The sequence below is a fragment of the Lathamus discolor genome, chromosome 4 (genome assembly GCF_037157495.1).
Source record: "Lathamus discolor isolate bLatDis1 chromosome 4, bLatDis1.hap1, whole genome shotgun sequence".
In the NCBI taxonomy this organism is placed as follows: Eukaryota; Metazoa; Chordata; class Aves; order Psittaciformes; family Psittacidae; genus Lathamus; species Lathamus discolor.
Window position 1 is genome coordinate 32,743,075 of NC_088887.1, and position 22,756 is coordinate 32,765,830.

General features: G+C 39.1%; 1 protein-coding gene across 2 annotated transcripts in view; it reads left to right on the plus strand.

The window, feature by feature from the left end:
- The window catches only part of TTC3 (tetratricopeptide repeat domain 3), a 74,485-nt gene extending 52,716 nt beyond the window's left edge, over positions 1–21,769 (plus strand). For both annotated transcript variants that reach the window (XM_065676940.1, XM_065676941.1), the window contains 18 exons: positions 350–396; positions 3,274–3,330; positions 4,122–4,198; positions 4,945–5,097; positions 5,720–6,632; positions 8,587–8,652; positions 9,314–9,463; positions 10,732–10,871; positions 12,210–12,278; positions 12,989–13,085; positions 13,999–14,099; positions 14,734–14,827; positions 15,358–15,456; positions 18,181–18,602; positions 19,065–19,185; positions 19,321–19,548; positions 19,763–19,852; positions 20,484–21,769. In XM_065676940.1, the coding sequence (XP_065533012.1) occupies positions 350–396; positions 3,274–3,330; positions 4,122–4,198; positions 4,945–5,097; positions 5,720–6,632; positions 8,587–8,652; positions 9,314–9,463; positions 10,732–10,871; positions 12,210–12,278; positions 12,989–13,085; positions 13,999–14,099; positions 14,734–14,827; positions 15,358–15,456; positions 18,181–18,602; positions 19,065–19,185; positions 19,321–19,548; positions 19,763–19,852; positions 20,484–20,594 (3,035 nt within the window). In that variant the 3' untranslated portion in view covers positions 20,595–21,769. The remainder of the gene's footprint in view (positions 1–349; positions 397–3,273; positions 3,331–4,121; positions 4,199–4,944; positions 5,098–5,719; positions 6,633–8,586; positions 8,653–9,313; positions 9,464–10,731; positions 10,872–12,209; positions 12,279–12,988; positions 13,086–13,998; positions 14,100–14,733; positions 14,828–15,357; positions 15,457–18,180; positions 18,603–19,064; positions 19,186–19,320; positions 19,549–19,762; positions 19,853–20,483) is intronic.
- Positions 21,770–22,756: the final 987 nt, after the last annotated feature.

Sequence of the window (22,756 nt, forward strand, 5' to 3'; positions counted from 1 at the left end):
CACCTTATTATATGGCATCATTGGTGTTCAGTGCAATATGACCACAAAAGGCAAGCCACCCTTTCTTAGCTTACATTCTGCTGGTTTGTTTCATGTGCCATAACCAGCACATGAGTTTTTCTTTATGTGTATATAGCGTCCAGCCAAAATTAAGTATTTCTCTTTCAGTATTTAAATAAATATTTCTCTTATTATCAAGCATAAACGTTCTGCAGCTATCCTTGTTGAGATGCTTTCATGGTATTTGATAAAGAATTACAATAGTTATTACTCTCATTTCATAGCTTACAAGTTACATAAAATGTGACTCTTTCCATGTACGAATGTGACTTTGTTATCCTTTTAATAGATGACCCTACCATTGTATTAAAGAAGCAAGAAAATGAAAGTATATCGGTAAGTGAAATTAATATCTATTTGAAGCTCAGAAACAAGCATGTGTTTAGTGTTTAAAAACATGCAAAAGTGAAGAGAAGTGCGTCTCTGTTTATTTTACGTCATCATTCTTCAGACTGGATAAGAGGTCTACTTACTTTTTTATTTTATCCTCCTTCCTGACCCTCCTTTTCTTGAAGCATACCATTTTTCCTAACCTTCTGTCAGTAAAATACTTGTTGGGTTTTCTCTTTGGTTAAAGCACACACCAACAAGATACTTTTTAGATTATGAGCATTTCAAGAAGGCAGATGAGGAACCTGTAGGGAAAGCGGATGTGCACCCCCACCTTTGGATAGGGAAAATAAGGCACATGGGAATAGCATTTATGTATTACTTGATACTAGCTGTTCGGTGATAACTTACAAAATGTCTCTCTGAAAGTATCATTGAGGAATTAAAAAAAAAAGGACTTTTACTAGCTGTTGTACCGTAGAATGGTTTGGGTTGGAAGGGACCGTAAGATCATCTAGTTCCAGCCCCATTACCATGGGCAGGCTCACCTCCTACTAGACCAGGTTGCTCAAGACACTGTCCAACCTGGCCTGAAACACTGCCGGGGATGGAGGATTCACAGCTTCCTTGGGCAGTCTGTTCCAGTGCCTCACCACTCTTCTTGTTTATATCTAACCTAAATCTCCCCTGTTTAAGTTTGAACCCACTGCCCCCTGTCCTATCACTTACTGTCCCTGATAAGGAGTCCCTCTCTGGCATCCCTGGAAGCTCCCTTCAGATACTGGAAGACTTCTATGAGGTCTCCATGCAGCCTTCTCTTCTCCAGGCTGAACTACCCCAATTTTCTTAGCCTGTCTTCATGTGGGAGGTGCTGTTGGCCCTGTACCAGCTGTGCTTGGGATTGCCCCAACCCAGATGCAGGACCTTGCACTTCTTTGTTGAACTTCATGCGGTTTTGTTGGCCCCCTTCTCAAGTGTGTCAAGGTCCATCTGGATGGCATCCCTTGTATCTGCATATTTACCATGGCAACTGAACTGAAATGTGATTCTTCCTTGAGTGTACATAACTTGAATCTATATAATTTTGGACATTAACTGTACTGTATATTTTACAGTCCAAAGCAACAAAGTGGTGTAATCCATCTTTACCTTCAGATGTCACTAAATTGTAAGGCTAGGAATTTGGCGTTTATTTCACTAATAAGTAAATTCAAAGTGAGTTAGGCATATTGTACATGTATTCATTACAATTTATAGATGCCTTTCAGATTCAACCCATAAATCTTAAAGTATACATCATTCTGAATCACTTTTTGATTAGTATCTTAATTAAAACCCACCCTAATTGGCAGAAGTGTATTATATATCTTGGTTAATTATGTGTTTGAGGCACTGTCATTTAAGATTATTCTAGCCTGCAGATAAATATATCTGTACAAATCCAAGATTTACTTTTCATATAGAACAAATCTTTAGAGTTGATTAGTTAATATACATCTTAATAAAATGCAAAGTTCTTTGCTTTTCAATTTCATGAATTTGAAATCTAAGAATGGATTACAGTAAAATTATTTCTATTTCAATGTTACTTATATCCTAAAATAGACTGCAAGTTACTCTTAGTAGAGTTATCTTAATCTATAATTACAGTCCTATTAAAAAGTGAAGACACATTTTTATTCCTTCATCTTTGCATACCTTAGAAAACTGAAGTGACCAGAACATTTGACAGTTCTGTTTGTTGCTTGTTGCCCACATGTAACTGTTGTGTGGGATGACTTAGTTCTTTATGCTGTAAGCAATGAGCAATCAGCTGAAATGCTGAAATGATAGTATGTTTTGGTTTTAAAATCCATGTTCTATATGTTTTAATAAGGAAAATGGTGAAAAAGGACAAAATTGATAAAGTCTTGGAAAGCTCTGTTGCTTTTTGTGTTTTCCACCTGGGGAAATTTTCTTGATGAAATTTAACAAGGGCAAGTGTAGAGTCTTGCATCTGGGGAAGAACAACCCCATGTACCAGTACAGGTTGGGGGTTGACCTGCTGGAAAGTAGCGAAGGGGAAAGGGACCTGGGGGTCCTGGTGGATAGGAGGATGACCATGAGCCAGCAATGTGCTCTTGTGGCCAAGAAGGCAAATGGCATCTTAGGGTGCATTAGAAAGGGAGTGGTTAGTAGGTCAAGAGAGGTTCTCCTCCCCCTCTACTCAGCCTTGGTGAGGCCGCATCTGGAATATTGCGTCCAGTTCTGGGCCCCTCTGTTCAAGAAGGACAGGGAATTGCTTGAAGGAGTCCAGCGCAGAGCCACAAAGATGATTAAGGGAGTGGAACATCTCCCTTATGAGGAGAGGCTGAGGGAGCTGGGTCTCTTTAGCTTGGAGAAGAGGAGACTGAGGGGTGACCTCATCAATGTTTACAAATATGGAAAGGGTAGGTGTCAGGATGATGGAGCTAGGCTTTTTTCAGTGATATCCAGTGATAGGACAAGGGGCAATGGGTGTAAACTGGAGCATAGGAAGTTCCACGTTAACATCAGGAAGAACTTCTTTACTGTAAGAGTGACAGAGCACTGGAACAGGTTGCCCAGGGGGGTTGTGGAGTCTCCTACACTGGAGATATTCAAGGCCCGCCTGGACAAGTTCCTGTGTGATGTACTGTAGGTTACCCTGCTCTTGCGGGGGGGTTGGACTAGATGATCTTTTGAGGTCCCTTCCAACCCTTGGGATTCTGTGATTCTGTGGAGTGAAGAGGGAGAAGATTGCATACTTTGTAAATCTTGCTGGTCGAACCAGAATGAGAGTTTTAATATGAAATTTTGGGGTTTGGAAATGCATCAGGATTTTATTCTAATGAAAAAATGACAATTTTAATTTTTCTGTTTCAGACTAATGGTATCAAAGTTAAAAATAAAAACAGGAAGAAGAACTCGAAAGACTCAAAGGTCAGTAACTGCAGCTGCTGATTACAGATATGTTTTAGAATTGCTGCCATTCAGATATATAGAGGCTGTTTTCCTAAATACTTTGTGGTATTTATGAAAATACTCGTTTTTAAGTAGTCTTTCCTGAAGTAGAGTGATGCTGTTAAGACTCAGTTAATACAGTTTGCATTTGTTACATTACGGATTTTGCAATATAAAATATATTTCTAAACTTAAAAAAGTTATTTGTTAATAACTTTGGCTGTGGCTGGATACCAATACCTTCAGTCTGTCTACTGTTTTAATTCTTAATTACTGTTCTGGTCTTATTTTGGGGAAATGTGAATGCAGTACACTGAATGCTGTATGGAATAAATACTTTATGCTCTGCTTTGTTTTGCACTGATAAACAGCAAATTTGGAGAAGGACACTTCACCCATTATTTTGTGAAAGACAATTGTGTCCCTATATTTTATGACCGTAAATATGAAATTATGTATTTAACTGTCTTTTGTGATAATTTTTATGGGCTAAAGATGTGAGTGTTCCATTTATTGCTCAGAAAAATGTTGTTAGCTGTTAAGTATTTTATAGGTTTTACTAGGTATGATAGTTGTACCTGGAGCTTATACTCTCTTTTATCCTGCTTTTCTAGGATTAAAAGGTTAAAAGTTTTGCAGTTCATAATATGGCCTCTGAACATGATAAAGTTACAGAACAAGAGTCAGTGTAAATAAGTCACTCAAAGTCTTCAGAATGTTTTGCGTATTCTTTTGTGAGGTGAAAAAAATAATAATCCGTTTTTAATTAGTCTATTTTAGTATTATCCAGTGGAGTTAGTACAGCACCACGAGAAGAAGATAAGATATTTATAGAAGAAAATACTTTGTAAGTACCATTGTGTATCTTTGCTTATTGCCCAAACTCTAAAGTGCTTTGCATGTACCAGGGAATACAGTGTCTTAGAAAAACCAAGTCTGTGTTAACATATAAGTGGTTTTGACACAAACTTGTGTGAAGCCATTACTTCTCTGCTTCTAGGACAGGTGTAAGGGGCATTAAAATTTTAAAGATCTTAACAATGTCAGAAGTAACCAAATGGTTGTCAGGCTGCAGCCCAATACGTCTTCTAGGCCATAACATATCCCTTCAAGTAACATCTTGCCTGTTTTATGTTCCATTTTAATGTAGCAAGAAATTACTTGATGTATTTGTACATACTCCATAGTCACAGCTGAACTTAGCCAGCAAACGGGTTATGATGTTGAATTGAGGTCATCTATAGTGTATATAGCTCAGAATCAGGTTAATCAGGAGTCAAGTTCTTGTATTCTGAGCCTGGTTTTGCTCTTGCTTATGGGTGTGAAAGCTGCTAGGAAGAGCTAGGCCCTATTATTGTAGCAGGTTAGTTAATAACTTCAGCAGTTAAGTATTCTGGAGACAGTGTTCATTCTGCTTGTTAGAAAAAAAGCTTCCTACTGGGGTATATTTCTAGCACTATGTAGTTACCATACAGTATATTCTGGTTTCAGTATATGTGACAAATACAGTTATTTTCAGAAACAGGAATTATTATTCATATGCACTACTTATTTCTGTTTTCTTTTTTTTTTTTTTTTTCCCTAATGGTACAGAGATTTTACAAATTCTTATGAACCATTTGTAATCCCAGAATATATTCGGGGGCAACTAGAGGAATTTGAAGTGCTTCATGGCATTTCAAATAGTAACCGCTATCAAAGACATTTGGATAATAACCCAGATCCAACCTGTGAGAGCTTATATGAGTATGTATACATTTCTGTGCTTAGCAGTTTAAAGGCTTTAATATTACTTCATTATTTTTATAGCATCTTGAACTAAGTCCATGATTTGAGTCCTGGGGGCCTGGTATATGGTTAAAACTTAAACAGGGGAAGTTTAGACTGGATATAAGGAGGAAGTTCTTTGCTTTAAGGGCGGTGAGGCACTGGAATGGGTTGCCCAGGGAAGTTGTGAATGCTCCATCCCTGGCCGCGTTCAAGTCCAGGTTGGACAGAGCCTTGGGTGACATGGTTTAGGGGGAGGTGTCCCTGCCCCTGCCCATGGCAGGGAGGTTGGAACTAGATGATCTTAAGGTCCTTTCCAACCCTAACTATTCTATGATTCTGTAAGTACATAAAAGTATGTACTAATGCTTTGAAATAGCTGCATGTTTCCAGCAAGATTTGTATAAGCAAGCATATTGCAGAAAATTATTATGTTTGGCTAGAGCACCGTCTTTCAAATGGTTGTTCTTCAGTTGTTCTAGAGGCTCTTTGCTTTTAAGTATTATTGTGAAAATACAACATGTGAAAACAGGTTCTAGAATTACATGGGGAAAAAAACCCTTTGATAATGTCAACTTCTTTTTTTTTTTTCTTTTTTAAGATATTTCTCTCTAATCTTGGAGGAACATGGCCCGATGGAAATTAATGATAAATTACTAGTTGGGGAATATGAACATTTCCCTGAAGAAGTTCGAAAGATTGTAGAAGATGAAGGTGGACTGAAATCTTTTCTTCTGAAATCTCTTCGCTTCATTATGGTGGATAATCTTATTGGTTTAAGAAAGCATGAAGTTCTTATTCAAGAAAATACAAACAGAAATGAGACTGGAGATAATGAAGAAGAAAGCTGTATAGTCAGTGATGTGCCAAAAGCATACTCTTTCCAGAACAAACTACAATTAAATCCAGCTGCTAAGGAATTTAAACCTCTATTTTATCCTAAGCAGCCCCATATATCAACATCTTCGGACTTAACAGTAGCAAATTACAAGACTCCACAATATTTTCCCTGTTCTTTTCCTATTTCATGTACACCGGTGCATTCTTTGTATAGTCAGAATATTGATATCGTAGGAAAGGGTTCCTCATTTCCAGACATTTTACTGAAGTGCTTTGATTCTAAAAATCCTGGTATATTTTTGCCTCTGACTTCCTGGGATTGTCAATATGAAAGAATATTGCTAATGCCTTCTGAAATGCCTCTCACATCAAATATTGCCCAACAACCTAGTTATATTTATGCTGATCATGTAGCTCATCAGGATAGTGATCAGTCAGCAGTTTCAGACAGAAAATATGTCTTTAGCAGCTTTGTACCAACTGAAACAAAAACAGATGAAGACCCTCAGTGCCAAGTGGAGGACTCAGATGATACATTTTATGAAGACAATTTTGCTGTTGAAAATAATACAAACAAAGCTGAATGTGGTATAGAGGTTATTAAGTTGGAAAAAGAAAGTAGAGATGTACCTCTACTGAAAAGCAATCCTCATACAAGGATGATAGCTGTTCAGGTAAGAAATTAAAATGAACAGTTGTTTGAGTGCTTTTAAGTGATAAATGGCAGTGCTGAGCACTGGAAAGTACAACTCCTGTTTGAATGATTTCTTTACTACTTTCCAAAGGGTCGAATATTGTACAGAGTTTCAAGATCAAATATTCAAGTAATAACTCCAGCCACCTAAATGTAAAGGATCTTAAAAGTAATACTTAGCATTTTCTAGTACTTATCACCCCCCAAAGAGGCCATGAGTTGGAAGATAACTGAGGTGTTTATCAGACTTGGCACTTCCTTAGAACTTGCAGTTTAAGTTGCTGACACTTTCTACACCTACTCTTGGTTTTCATTTGTAATTCTTTAAAGTGCTGGTCACTGAATTTTGTTCTGCCTGAAATTTTCACAGATCTTTTGATCCAGGTTAAAGGAGGAAACTAGTGCACATACATCAGTTTAAACTTCAGAGGTGAAGGAAAGTCTTTCTGTGTCATCATTTTTCATTTTTAATCAGTTCAAGGATTTAACTTTCACAATATTTGAGGATTTAGATAGCTTGTACATTCTAACAATTGCTGGTTGATGCTTCCCTCATGGTCTTACAGTGGTGGCCCAGATGTATGGTGAATTCAGGGGGCAAGTTCCATCACATTTCTTTTTCTCTCCTGAAGTGAAAACTGAAAGGTTTTTGCTGCCTACAGTAAAAGAGAAAGTATTGCTGAACACTGGGAAAGGGGCAGGGCATGCAGCTGAACAGAATAGTGTCTGGAACATTCACTCTTTAACGGTACCCCAGAGTTAGAAGAGCATACACCACTCATGAAAACATAGTTCCAGTAACAGGGAGACAAAAAATCACATCCACATTTGTTCCAGAAAATATTTTGGACTAAGATGCTGGGTTTTCAGAGTTATGGATATATCAGTTTTACACATCCGTTTATGAGAGATTATCCAATATGCTAGAGGGACTGATGTGGAGGAGTTCCTCATCTTCATTTGTTTCTTGTTATTAAGTGAGGAACAGCTGTTTAAAGCTGTTAAATAGTTGTCCTTTTATTCTTGCTTTCTATATTAGGAAAATGTTAACTTTCTTTTTCTTTCTTTTTTTTCTTTTGCAAACTTATTTTGTATCTAAAACTTTTCTTCACTCCAAATCTTTCCTGATCACTTGCTGAAAGCTAGTTTGCCATCAGTCTTGGCAGGTGAATTTCGTTGCTTGGCTGACTGGGCTTTTGAAATGGGATTTCTGTTTGGTTCTTGAACACATACAACAAAGAGATATCAGAAAAGGCAAGAGTTTTTAATTTAGAGAATTCTGGTCAGAAGAGATCAAAATGTCACTAAGCAACAGATACGTTTCTGTTTGCCTTGCAAATGAATGTTCTTCATTCAACATTACCTGACTGATTTTATTACTCTGACAAAATAGACTCTGATAGCCTGTTAGAACAGTAATATCATAAACTGGCTCTTTAATGTGACACATGATTAGATTTTGAACTCTGTTCTTTCAGTAAGTTCTCGATAGATGGTATTATAGGAAAACAAGCAGGGACTTGGAGGCTCCTTGAGTGTAATCTCTTCTAAGTAGAGGCATTTGGGAAGTCCATCTTGAGTTTAGGAGCCACAAAACAGAGCTCCTCAGTGAGCTGTCAGACGCTGATTTTGCAAATCTTAAGTTTTCAGACATTTAGAGCACAGCTGTGTTTGAAGACTCAGAGAACTGTTCTCAATATAAGTGCTTCATGGTCAATTAAACTAGAGAAAGATCATGACCATTATAGACAGAAGTCCATTTCAGAAACACTTGTGTGATTTCTTCTTTACTTTGTAGATAGATCTACTTTGGGATGGAGTTGGATTTGTAAAATTGTAGGTTAGGTACCAAAGCTCCACAACAGAGCTGACCTACTAGTTGCATATATAAACTGGAAAGCTTTTTAATCAACTAATGATTCTTTGTATTCTAGGTAAATCATGAAGTAGCTGATAGGGAAACCAATACTTTGCCTTTTCATCCATTTGAAATGCAACAAGTAAGTTACCTACATATTTGTTCATATTTCTCAATGAAGAATGTTAAAGGAATGCCCAGAAATTTAATAGTAAAAAAAAAAAGCTCTCTGAAAATGATATGTTTTAGCAAATTTTTTTTTATTATAATTTCTTTGGTGGTGTGTGGTGTTGTGTCCTGTCCCCTGATTCATGTTGGGCTGCATTCTGTGATGTTCTTGAAAACTTCACATAGGCTCACAACAAGGTTTTGGAGCTTTGCTCTGTAGCTATTCAGCTGTTGGAGTATGTTTTAGGGAAATTTAGCATTTCCTTTCCAAAAATCTGGAGGTTTGATTTAAATATTCCATTTGGGCATATAGACAGCTCAGACTGATGTTACTGGCAGTCTTATGTCTGTACCAGGAGATAGAAGTGAGAAAATGTGGCCTTTGAACTAGTTATATTCCACTCATGGTCAGGCATGAATGTTCATTTCCTGAGCTGGATTGAAACTTACAAAACTTTCTGTTAAACACAACCCCCTCTTACTTCCTGCAACAGACCCCTCCAAAAAACCCCCCCCAACCAAACTCAAGACTTTGAATCTCACCTGACAGTAGGCTGCTCCTTTTAGACATCACAAATGTTTGCTGCCCTGTGGAAACAAATGCTAGATTTTTTTTGCAACTGATTTATTTTCAGGGAGATATCCTACGTATGGAAAAGGAGCATCAAGTATTAAAAGAACAACTTAAAGAAGCACAGGAAAAATATGAACAGTTACAAAGCCGAAGCTCGGAAGAAACCAGTGCTTTAAAAGAGCTCATAAAGAGAAATGTTCAAGAGACTGAGGTAATGTTTTTATCTGTACAGCAATAGGACAAACTGCACTGGTTCACAAAATTGGTTGTAATTGATCAGCAGTGCTTTTGAAACTTGCAGTGAGGCAGTCCTCGTTGCTGTGAAGTCTGACTCGGCAAACCTCCCAGTCTTTGTGTGTCATCGTCCTTTGAACACACTCAAACATGTAGGATATTGTTTGCTTCCATCTAGTGGATACGTATCAGTTTTTTTGGTTCAGCCTGAGAACAAAAAAGCCCTACATCACTGACTCTGTCTTGATATGTTGGGTTTGCTGACAGGCTTTGTTTCCTTGGAAATGTCTGGGAGCAAGAGGAGTCATCCCCAAATAACACTGTCAGCTTGTTATCACTTTGACAGGATTAATTTTATAGTTAAAGCTGTAGATTCTACAGGCTGCCCATTTGTCTACGTGAAAAGGAATTTTTCCATTTAAGAAACAAAAATCAAGTAATGCCAAATCCATGTCTCCCCATGGCCTCTCTTTTATCTTCAGTAAGATGGAGCCTGTCACTCAGTCTCGGTTTTATGTATATTTTTCCTTCCAGTGGCATGTTGAAGTAAACTCCTGTACTGCAGCTTGGGAGCTCCTGAGCTCTAGCTTTGCCATTGCCTAGAAGTAGCCTGGCAAACCTTCATATAAGTGCTTATGGAATCTCACATCTGTTTCTTTACCACCGTTTGGTAAACCATGAGCTCAGAAGGGTCTGAGCTGAAAGCATGGCAGTGTGTGGGGTGGGTGAACTCGTCCATGGGTATTGAAGGCACTTTTGTAAACAACATTTTTTTTATATTTCTCAGTGACTCATGGATCCTACATTGCTTGTTTGGAGTTTCTGGAGCAGTTATGGCAGCCATAAAATCCACTGCTGCCTTGCTCGGTTATGAATAGTAACTTCCTGGTTGTTAGCGCTGATACAACAGTATCAGTTCTGATTTTGAGTTGGATTTTGATCTGGATCTCAGTAGGTACTTGTATGTGACACTGTGGTACTGGATTTCTTCTATTAGCTGGCTGCAAAATGGGTTTGCAAGCCATCTAAACAAAGAATACAGATAGTTGGGGGGGGAAGCGTTTTATGAGTATGTTGCCCACACTGAACAGCTGAAGTAACAGTAAATTAACCACTAGTAAAAATCATGTTACTGTAGTTTTCACTGGCTTAGCTGTTGATCATAAGTGCCAACAATCTGCTCTAACTTGCTTTTGAATAAAATAGTGTTTTCAGAAATAATGTTTTCTTATTTTCTGCTTTTAGTTATCAAAGACTGAACTGGATTGGTTTCATCGAGACTTAGAAATGCAAGTGAAAAAATGGCAACAGGAGAAAAAAGAAACTCAAGAGAACTTTAAAGCACTAAGGAACACAGCTAAAAAGCATACAGATACCAATGAGAGGTACTAATTTTAAATACTGATTTACATCACTCTCCCTTTGATTTTTTTCTTCCTTTTTTTTTTTTTTAAGCACCTGTAAGTACAGTGATTTCTGATAGACTGGTTTCAGTGTATGCAGAGTGAAAACTCAGACTTGTTGTCCTGATTATGTCATTCTGACATGAGTTAAATGCAATTCTTGATTGGAGCTGCTGTTAATAGGATCTACATACAGCATTATTTAACCTAATTAACAAATGCCACTTTCTTCACTGTTCAAGATCTCATGTTTTCCAGAATCCTGTAGCCCTGCTTTTTCACTTTTCTCCTTCGTGACTTACCGTTGCTTTCTCAGCTTGCTCCTCTACTGCATTATGATTAGCTTTAAATTTTCATTTCCATTTTCGTTCTTCCTCCTTCTATTGTACAGTCAAACCAACCAAACTCTGGTCTTCATTTGTTTTTCATGCTGCCTTTTTGTCTGTTTCTGCCACAGTAGCCTGAGGGTCATCCAAGGATGCACATTTCCTCCTTTCCTAGTCCTATAACTTGTTTCCTAGATTCAAGTAAAACTGCCAGGACCACATAACTGGGTGTATCTATTGAGTTGTCTCAACAGAAGTCTGCAGAGTTTTCCATAGAACTTAAATCATTAATATCAATATGTGAAGCCCATCATAACTTTGTCTGTGTGCAGCAGACCTAGCTCTTCCCCTGGCAATGGGCTCTCCTGGCTGTGGAGAAGCAACAAGTGACTTCTACTGTGGCCAACAAGCATCCATGAGATCATGTCACTGACGTACTGAAAAATAAATTGTGTGTCATTTGATGTAGTATTGTCAGTAGCTTTTTCTGCAGCATTCCAAAGACTTCAGAAATCTTTCGGTAACCCGATGATTGGCTGTGTAACCAGACAGGTGTTTATCACAGTAGTAGACTGAAATATGTACATGTCTGCTTTCGCTATTTTGATTTTTTTAAGTTACAGGTAAATATTTAAAATAAATAGTTTCTAGATAACTGATGAAACTGACTTAGGATAAATTCTCTACTCAGATTTGACAATTCTCACTGTGTTTTTAAGTTCTCTCCAAGTTCACAGACATGAGAAGACTTCTTGCCTTGAATGCTGCTGCATTACCGTTAGTCTAAATAGTTTGGGGTAAATTTGTCTTGAAAAATCATCAGCCTGCTTTTACATTAGTTAGTGCTTAATTAGGAGTACATTTAAATGTACTTACAGTATTAAACATCATTGTTACTGCTGAGCAGTTGTCACTGTTGTTGTATAGGAACATGCTGTGCATTTGCTAATGAACATTTTCTAGAACAAGCTTAATAAATGTTTGATTACTGTAGGTATTTGAAGACCATTGATGAGAAGGAAAAGCAGTACAAAGAATATTTAAATACATATCTCGAGACCAGGTAAAACTCTTGTACCTTTCAGCAATATTTACATTTTTCTGCTGACTCATCATTATTGAGTTCTCTCTTCACTTTGGGTAAAGGCTTACTAAAAATAAGCACTTTAACCTCTATCTCTTATTTGAAGTTAGTTTACGTTTATTTATTATGAGTAAATATTATTTTCTTTTAGATGTTTAGGATAATAAAAATCTGGCTTTTCAACATACTCTCATACGTTTCCCTTGATTATATGATGTGTTTTTGAACACGTGTTAGAAGTTGGCTGTGGTACACACATACTGACCTGCTATGTGTAGCTTTGCACCCCCACATGCTTGTAGTCCTAAACGTACTTAGCGTTACCTAACATTTTCTAAAAGTAACTCATTTGCACGTAGTATAAAGACAAGGTTTCATTTATAGGTGCATTCTTTATCTTTGTGATCAGGCACACTCGCATGACTGCAGTAGGCAAACTCCTGTAAACTTTCTAGGTTGCACAGTGAGAAGTATTGAAGAAACAGGGAGGCTGTGCCTGTGGAGCCAGCAGTAGGGCTGCATGAGCATGATGCTGTACCTGAAGGCACAAGCTGAACAATAATGTAAATGGAGATGGGCCATTCTGAAGAAGTTTACTTGTAGAAAACCTCCAAAATGCCATAAATTTTAAATACTCATCTGTCATAAACATTACTCAAATATTTAACTTTTTTTTTTCTATTTCACAGTAATAAACTTGCTAGTGAAAAAGTAAAATTGGAAGAGCTTATAAAAAAGAGTCAAGATGACTACCAAGAGTGTGTGAAAAGAGCTGTTAAAGCAGAGGTACAAACAAAATATCTTAAACCACTTTTGCTAAAGCTTGGATCATTTGCACTAATAGTAGGTGGGGAAGATGACTGGTGAAGCTTCATTTACTTTCTAAATAGCATCTAAAACTTTTCATAAGCATATATCAAAAGTGCTGTCCATGATGTTATCCTACAGATAACTTCAGTTATCATCAAAGCACGTTATTATTACTGACCAGTGCTAAAAACAATTTGGGGGATGTAGTACTGCCCCAAGCAAAATTCAACTAGTGATTGAGTTTCATACTTATCCTTGTTATGAATAGATTCCATTAGCAAGAATTAACCATAGGAACTTGAAAAATTTCTTGTTTAAAGTAAGTCACGGTTAGCTAATGTATAGCTGCTGCTTTACGAGCTAGAATCAGAATGTAACAAGCAGCCTGTGTGTTTCACTGAGAGTACTGAGAAATACCAAGATTTTTTTCTAAACCAGTATGTTTTATACTGGAAATGCTTTGAATATCATGAACAATTCTCCCTTCTTAAGAAGGGCTTGAAGGCTGTCTTGGGATTTTTATAAAAAGATTAGATTGTTGGTCAACATTAGTTTTCAACTATGCAGTAATTAAAAGGTTGCCTTAATTACTTAAAGTTTAAGTGTGTATTTATACATATATAAATATATATATATATATAGGATAAGTTGCAAATGGGAACTATTTCTGCTATCAGCTGAAATAAATGCAGCCCTTTTATCCTCCTGAAGGCCTGCCAGGGCTGTTAGTTGCATGTGAAATTGCTCACTGTAGTAACAATGTGTGTGCTGTAGTCTGTATCATCGAACTATTGTTTCACATGCTTATTAAAATCTGTTTGAGGTTTTATACCTTGTGCTGCAGCACTGCTTTTACTGCATGGGTTTTTTTTACACTGTTTTGTTACAGATATCAGTACTCAAAAACTGGAAGGAAACTCAGGTATGCAAGCTAAATGGCATAGCTGCCAAAGCAGAAGCAAATGTCAAGATGCTGAAGTCATTGAGCAGGTATGGAGAGTTTACACTGGAAATTTCAGTACTATTAGTAGCTACATACAAATAACTTTTAATCTCAGCAAGTCAGTTGTGCTCAGAAAGGGATGTCAGCTTGAAAGGTGCGTAGAAACATAATAGTTAAATACAGCTTTCCTGAAGCTGAATTTCTTTGTAATCTAGAATTACCAACATGTGTGATACTTAAGCAGGAGCAAGCTTCTTGTCTTGTTATTTCTTAGCCAGGGAAGATCAGGCTACTGGGAACATTCTAGTTGTTCCTGCACAGTATCACTGTGAAGGGCTGCAATGGAGATAAAGAAGAGTGCAAACAAAGCTGCTGGGCATACAACAAAACTGTTTTCTTCCTTACGAGAAACTAATTAAGCCCTTGGTGTTATCTTTTTAAAAACCTATGCCAGGTTCCATTTCCTTATATTGCCAGAAAATACCAATTTACATTTGAGGAACCCACTTCTGAGACTGGATAGGATCCAAGTACTGGTCATTTAGCTGGTTTTAAAATTGCTCGAATCTTTAACTGTGATTTAGCTGGTAGGGAAAAGAACTAACTGTGGTACGAAAACCAGTGGTCTTGAACAAAAATAAGGGGAATGTTGGAGTTTAACTGACATCTTGGATGCTTCAGCAACTCAGCTTCAGCAGCGCCTAAGTTGAAGTCACAAACTGAATCCTGGGAAGTATTTATTTCAAATGTAAAGAAACAACTGGAAAAAGTAGAGGTAAGCCTTAATTTCTCCTAAAGAGCTTTAAATTGAACGTTGGAAATTAAAACAGAATAAATACCTTACGTAATCTTGCATTCCTTTTTTAAAACACCAGTAGCTTGTCCTGCAAATGCTGTACTGCAGTTTTTAAATTACAAAGGAAAGGCACAGATTTAAGTCCAGATTATTTAAGTATAGTTAAATTACGATGGCTATCTTCAATTTCAAAAGGCAAAAATCTGTCCTTTATACATTTGCTTCAAAATTGCATCCCACTCTTGCTCTTGGTTCTTTTGTACTTTTTGAATTTCAGATAATCCATGCAACTTCTCTAAAAGCAACAGAAAAGTTACGATGTCAAATGTCTAGACTGGGTTTCCCAAATGGTTTCAAGCATCAGTGCAAGTACATCATTTATAGCAAATGGTAGCCTCATGCCTCCATTTGAAAGGCCTGGTATATCATTGGTGTCTTGCAAAAAGGTAGTTGTGTTCATGCCATTTAGTTAATGCTGATGTGGAGGATAATTTGTGTTTCTTCTGCAGACCGAGTATGAAGAAAAAATTCAGATGGTGAAAAATGGTGCACGGAACTGCCTCACTAAAATGGAAACTGAGGATCTTCCTTCTCCTCCCAGTGTCTTAGTATGTATCTTACATTTGATAGCTGTTTGTTAAGAAGTTCTTGAAGTTTGAATTAGCATGGCTACCTGTTACAGGATATGTACATAAAGAACTTGAATATACGGTCTTGAATACAAAGTAAGCTGTCTCTCCGTAAGCCCAGGTAATTGTCAAAAGGAAAAGGTGACTGTGGATTAGCATGATGAAGGCCAGTGAGAAGAACAGTATCAAGTCCTTTGAGAGTCTCAAGCTGTTTCACTTTAAAATGCTTCATATTCTGTCTGAATTGGGACTAGTATTTTTGTGTGTCATGATTTTCCTGTAGCACCAAAATCCATAGGGACAAGGCCCCCTTACACTGACATGTGTAACTGATTACAAATACCAAAATCAACTTCCAGTTGTATCTGTTGTGAACTAGATGGAGCATAGCCATTTATGGAAATGCATCTGCAATGACTACATCCCAGATAAATACTGCTTAAGCAAAGCATTTGTGGAACTGTTGGCCCATAAGAAAATGTGTTTAAGTCATGTTAGTTAATTCCATACCCTGTAATTGTTCCTGGAGCAAGGACAAAGACCTTAAGATCATCTAGTTCCAACCCCCCTGCCATGGGCAGGGACACCTCACAATAAACCATGTCAGCCAAGGCTCTGTCCAACCTGGCCTTGAACACTGCCAGGGATGCTCCATTCACCACTTCTTTGGGCAACCCATTCCAGTGCCTCACCACCCTCACCTAAAGGACTTCCTCCTTATATCCAATCTAAACTTCCCCTGTTTAAGTTTGAACCCATTACCCCTTGTCCTAATGAAGAGTCCCTCCCCAGCACCTCTACAGGCCCCCTTCAGATACTGGAAGGCTGCTATGAGGTCTCCACGCAGCCTTCTCTTCTCCAGGCTGAACAGCCCAACCTTCTCAGCCTTGTCTTCATAACAGGAGGTGCTCCAGTCCCCTGATCATCCTTGTGGCCTCCTCTGCACTTGTTCCAACAGTTCCATGTCTTTTTTATGTTGAGGACACCAGAACTGCACACAATACTCCAAGTGAGGTCTCACAAGAGCAAAGTAGAGGGGCAGGATCACCTCCTTGGACCTGCTGGTCATGCTCCTTTTGATGCAGCCCAGGATACGGTTGGCTTTCTGGGCTGCAAGCGCACACTGAAGCCTGTTCATCTTAAGGTTCTCATCAACCAACACCTCCAAGTCCTTCTCTGCAGGGCTGCTCTGACTCAAGTATCAAGTCAGTACTCCTTGAACTGTCCATGAGCACAGCTGTGGGGTGACACCTGACAGTGATAAAATACAGCCAAGCTAGCTGCAGCAGTGGTGCAGATGTTCATGGATGGCAAAATTGAAACCAGGGCAGGGGGGTGATGCCCAGCCCTGAAGACGAATAGCATTCAGAAACCACAGTACCTGCGATGGTGTGGAGTAAGAGGAAGACAATTCAGGCATCCCTCAAAATAAGGGATATAATGGACTCAGTAAGTGAAACGTTTATCATAATGCACACACGTAGGAAATCCATGAATTTGCTGAAGAGGCAAGACAACTTTTTATATATTCTCTGCAGAAAGTCATGTGGCTTTTTTTGGTTGGTTGGTTGGTTTTTGGTATAATTTAGATTCAAGGCTCTGTTCTAATACTGTGTTAATGATCATTACTACAGTTTTTCTAGACTTACACAAGTCATAGTTACACTTCCCTGCATGCCTGTTCTTCCCCACTTATTTCTAGGTCTCTCCTTTCTATTTATTGGTACAGATCTCTTAAGAGTATGTAGGTAACTTAAGTTACCATCCTTTGGTTACCATCAATGTACAGGCTGAGAAGGAGTGACTGTTGAGCTTCTCGTTCTGCATTTGTTATCTATTTTTACTGCAGTAATACAGGAGTAACCTTTTAGAAGGGGTATCTGTAATTCTTTCAGCTTTGAGAGGACTTTATAGAGCCCAAATGAAGGAGACTTGAATGAAAACCTTTTTTTTTTTTCCCCTATTTAATTCCATTAATTAACTAAACACCTTCAGAGGGATGGTAAAATACCGCTTCAAAAAGGTGCTAAACTAAAGAGCATAGAACAAGAACCAGCAGGTTCAACTTCAACTATGAAGTGCAGAATTTCAGTTCTGTGTGTTAGGAAGCCACCTTCCTAGAGCAGTCAGGCTCTGAAAGAAGTAGCAGTCATGGGGTCAAACAACTAAACTGACTTTAAGGAGTTCTTCCCATTTATGGAAGAGAGTTCTTAGTGCAAAAAAGAAGTTTTCCTGACTCGCGTGAGCTCCAAGTTTTCAGGATGATGACTACAGCTGACACATGTTTCTGGTTTAAAATTACACTGAATTACATAGAGATCATGTAACTCATTAAAAGCAGTGAAATCTGTATTTCTAAACTGATGGCACTTACTTAAAGCAATTGTTTCTACTATCAGCTTCAAGCTATTCCTGTATTGTGTATTAACTGACAGCTGTCCAACAGCTTTGCCTTCAGTTAAAGGAACAGCTTGTGTATGTGCTGTCCTATTGAATCCTGTTTCAAACAGGTGCTGTACATGTAGTACCTGTTACAGAGCATCTTTGTGCAGTGCTTTTAGCCAGGTGAAGCAAGTTTAGATAATGTGACCTTCCAATTCCTTGGCATGACCAAACGTGTCATAGTTCATGCTGCAAATGCTCCAGAGATCTGCTCAATTTATTTTAATCACTGTTTTTCCTGTGAAATCGTTTTATTTCTAGATAAAACAAGGCAGGCCTCCAGACAGTGATCCAGCCATCGTCGTGTGTTCGTCTGCACCTGCACAGCCAAATTTACTTCCTGCATTTTCAAGTTCTGAAGATCAAGGTCTAACACATGCTTCACTTAATACACAGGCTGGAGCTAAGCCAGTGTATGCAAATTCTAAGGCTGGTTCTGCAAGTGGTGGATCAGTGAAAACACCCTCAAAGCCCCTGGAAGGATCGCATTCCAATAAAGTTTCAACAGCTTGCCTGTCAGGGATTTCTGGAAGTAATGCTCAGAATGTCCAGCCGAACCAGAAGCACCAAGATGACTCAGCTACACAACTGAGGCCTCCCAGACTTTCAACCAACAGAACACTTCCAAAGCCATTGGAAAATATTATTGCACATCTACAGAGCATATTTCCAAACTACAGCAGGTATTTGTTTTCATGACTGTAATGCTATGCTGAGTAACAGGAGTTCTGAACATCCAGTACAAGAAGAACTGATTTCTTAGAAGGCTTCTGTTTCATGAGCAGAGTAATCTTAGTTGTTCCCTTCCCTCCCACTGAGACATTCCTTAAGGGAACAGACCTGTGGTGTTGGCTTATGTGGTTTGGGGTTTTTCCCCAGTTAAGAGCCACTACCAAATAGAAGTAGCATTATTTTATTTTGGGGGGGGGGGGGGCGGTGAGGGGTGGAAGTGTGTGTTATCATTAAGGTAGATTCTAGTCACTGCAAGGTATTGGAAGCAGGAACTTGGTGCAGTTCATTTGAGTATCTTCTCACTGCCATGAATCAAGCATGGAGGCTAATGTGCACCCTCATGCTGTGCCTATGCTGGTAACAGCCATCATGTTGCCAGTCAGACATAATCAATGTTGTCTTTGCCCCTCCAGTTCAGACTTCACCAGCTACATAAAAGCTGTACAAAGAAGAAATGGGAACACATTGTCAGGTTTGAGCTTTGATGAAATTCTCAGCAGAGTGACGGATCTCATTCTGGAGCAGCAGAGTAAGGTACTGTGGTGTACATAGCTGCATCCCTGACAGAGGAGCTGGTGCAGCACAGCCCAGAAAATCATGCAGCCTTGCCTTTGCTGCCAGGCTCTGAAATGCAAACTTGTTCCAAATTCTTTTCCAATACCTGCGTAGGCACCAACTTCAACACAGAGACCTGTGAAGTCACCATCCTCTGTGTCAGCAGCACAGGCTGGAACTCGGGGTCAGGAAGTCCCTGCAGGAGAACATGTTGCCAGCCCACCCAAGGCAAAACCTGCACTTAAAAATGCTTCGAGTAAGAATCCACCTCAGCTGAGTCTCCAGCCCTGGGGAAATGTTGGAGCAACACCTAAATCGAAATGGAAGAAACGAGACTTTATAGTAAGTTCTCCACTGTTTCCATGATGGGAAGTGATTGCTGTGTGGTTCTTATAAGACATAAAATAATCCAAGTACTGCTGGCAAAAATAATTGACTCATTCATTTGGTGTGCAAAGGCTTAAATAGACTTTGTTAAAATTAGGAACACCATTAACTTATTAGAATTTGTTGATTAATTGTTGCCAGCTTTCAAATAACTGTGTTTTTTGTCTAGGCCTCCAGTGATGATCCTTGCACAATATGTCATGATGAGCTAAGCAGAGACTCGTGTGAACTAGAATGCGGGCATCGTTTTCACAGAGAAGTAAGGACTTTGTTCTTATTGCTTAGATGCAAATGCTTATGGACATTGTCTTGTTATGCCCTTGTTCCATTTTCTGAAAGCAGCCTTCCCCTCTGAACCCGTCTGCACCCAAGAGCAGTGCAGAACCCCCATTCCTTTTCCGTACTTTATACTCCAGGACTTGCAGCACACACGGCTTTACTGTGCCAGAAAATTTTCAGGTTTAGATTTTAAAGTAAAATGATAATTCATCGGAGTTAAGCTTATTTTTCAGAGGATGAATCTGGTAGTCAAGTCACAGAGTTTTTTGCAGTGTACTTACAGAACAGGCTATTGCTGTAAGCCCTGCATTTGCCACCTGCTAGCAGCTGCACATGTAGCTTACTGTAGTAAGAAGTCAGGATTATGCGAGAATAACTGGATGCTTGTGCCTGTGACTTTTTCCTTGTTTGTTCACTGCAGATTTGTTATTGTAAAGTAGGTGCAAAAGTAAACTGATGAGCACAATGTCACAGCTGCAGAATGGTTCTCTACTGCAAACTGTAGTAACATAGAGTATCTTGTGCTTGCCTGCTAGTGACAATTACTAGCTTAGTTAAACTGAAGTCTTGATACAGGGCTTTGTGTCCTCAACATCTTCCTATTCTTGCAGTGCATTAGAACCTGGCTCAAGCAACACTCGAGTACCTGCCCCATCTGCCGTGTTCATGCTCTATTACCTGAAGACTTTCCTGAGCTTCCTGCACGGAACAAATACACCTAAACCTTGTTTTATTTGAACACATTGTAGTAAGATGCAAAGCAGCTGCAGAATAACCACCATGATAAGGAACAGAAACATGATGCCCAGAAAGAGCTGGAACCCTGGCTATATTGAAATGGTAGCAGAGCTCGGACTGCTGCAGTGTTTACCAATGAGTTTTAAGCCATAAGATACTGGCACATAATATACATAAATACGTGGTATTGTCACGGCACCTGCGGAATTTAGCTGGCGTCCTCCAAGATGCAGCACTTTTCCTGTGTGAAGCTGGTGTAGTTCAGAGGCTGGCAGCACACAAAACTGATTGTGTTTTTTGGCTAAGGGATATTGCAACTACTCTATCCACTCTTCTCCAGGGATGGTGCATCACTCTTTGCAGGAGTGATGCACCACCCTCCAGAGCTTACACCACCCTGAAAATAAATTCTAGTATTAAACAAGTAGGTGACCCCAATGCCAGACCAGCAGAATTTGGAACAGCCAAGACATTACCTTCCTTTGGCACAAACAGTTAGAATTTAACTGCAGGATTCAAATCATGGTTGTTGTATTCCTTATGAATGCAGTTCAGATAACTGCAGCTCCTTACTCTGCATAAATCCATAGCTTATAATTCAAATTGTTTAAATAATTACTTCTAGTAATACTTTAAAGCAAGACTTTTTAAGTATTCATGTGATTCCTTCTTTTTATCACTAAATTGTAATAGTGTGGCTCAGTTCTTTAATCTTACAATATGATTTGAATTTGCCTCATTGCTGAAGAGCTGATTTGTTTAAATCAGAATTACAAGATTTTTGTTTTTGATGAGGCAAACCTGCATCTGTATTCTGTGTGTGGATGTTCATCCTCAGAATGAGGTACAGAATGCAGACAGCTGAAAGACTGGCTCTCCTGCTGCTTTAGAAGTCTGAGCTTGCCTGAGTACCTTTGTCACTGTAAGTAAGACTTGTGTACGCTTGTAAGAGTGTACAGCCTGACCACCCTGAAACTGAACTGTGACTGTTTGGATACAGGCACTATTACGTTTATTATATGAGGTTGTTAGCTAATTCTAGGAATCAGATGTTCCCCCAAATGCGTATATATCCTCCAGATGAAGTCTTAAACTATTCTGTGATTAATCACTATATTACTAGGCACTTGGATCAAAAATAAAATTTGTAGCAGCTGCAGTAGTAATTTTTTGTGTGATATTTTCGCTAAGTGTGAATTACTGGTGAGTGGTCTACTGTAGGCTGGTGAGCCTTGCAGCCTGAACATCCAGGTACTGCACTGCTAGCCATAAGAGCACATGCCCACTTTTCATCTTCCATTATGTTTTTGGGGTGGGGGATACATATACATCATCCTTCTAGCTTGTCACACCATTAGCCCACATCCTTGACCCTCAGGACCAAGCGTTGGAGCAATCCCAAGTTGGGTCAGGGCAATCCAAACTACAACAGGAGGCTGGGCAGGGAGTGGACTGAGAGCAGCCTTGAGGAAAAGGACCAGTGGTTGGGGCTGATTGACAAAAAAGCTCAACATGCTCCAGCAGTGTGCTCTTAGAGCTCAGAAAGCCAAGCATGGCCTGGGCTGATCAAAAGGAACGCGACCAGCAGATTAACGGAGGTGAGGGTGGTGAGCAATTGTATTGTGCCTCTGTTGTGCTTATTGTTTATTTTCCTTTTCCCTTTTAGTTTTATATTCACTCCCCTTGTTATCTCCTGTAAAATTATTATTAGTAGTAGTATATTATACTTTAGTTACTGGACTGTTCTTATCTCAACACGTGAGATTTGCATTCTTTTGATTCTCCTCCCCATCATGCCGGGGGGGGGGGGTGGGAAGGGAGGGGTGAGCGAGCAGCTGCGTGGGACGGAGTTAGTTACCGGCTGGGCTTAAATCACATCTACTCTGGATGCTGGAGCCTGGGGCAGGATGGACACTGTCCGGCCTTCAAAACAACGTTGATGGTAGGCTGTGATAGTGGCACTTGAGCAGCAGGTGGCACTCTTGCACCACCAGCCAGACTAGAGAGCACCTTTCCTTACCCTGTACCAGTTCCTGATCTTAATGTGGTGTAAGTTCTAGTAAATATCTACCCCCTCCTGGCCCAAGAGTGTTGTAAGACAAAAGAAAGAATTCCAGACGGTTATTCCTAAAGGTGGTACAGAACC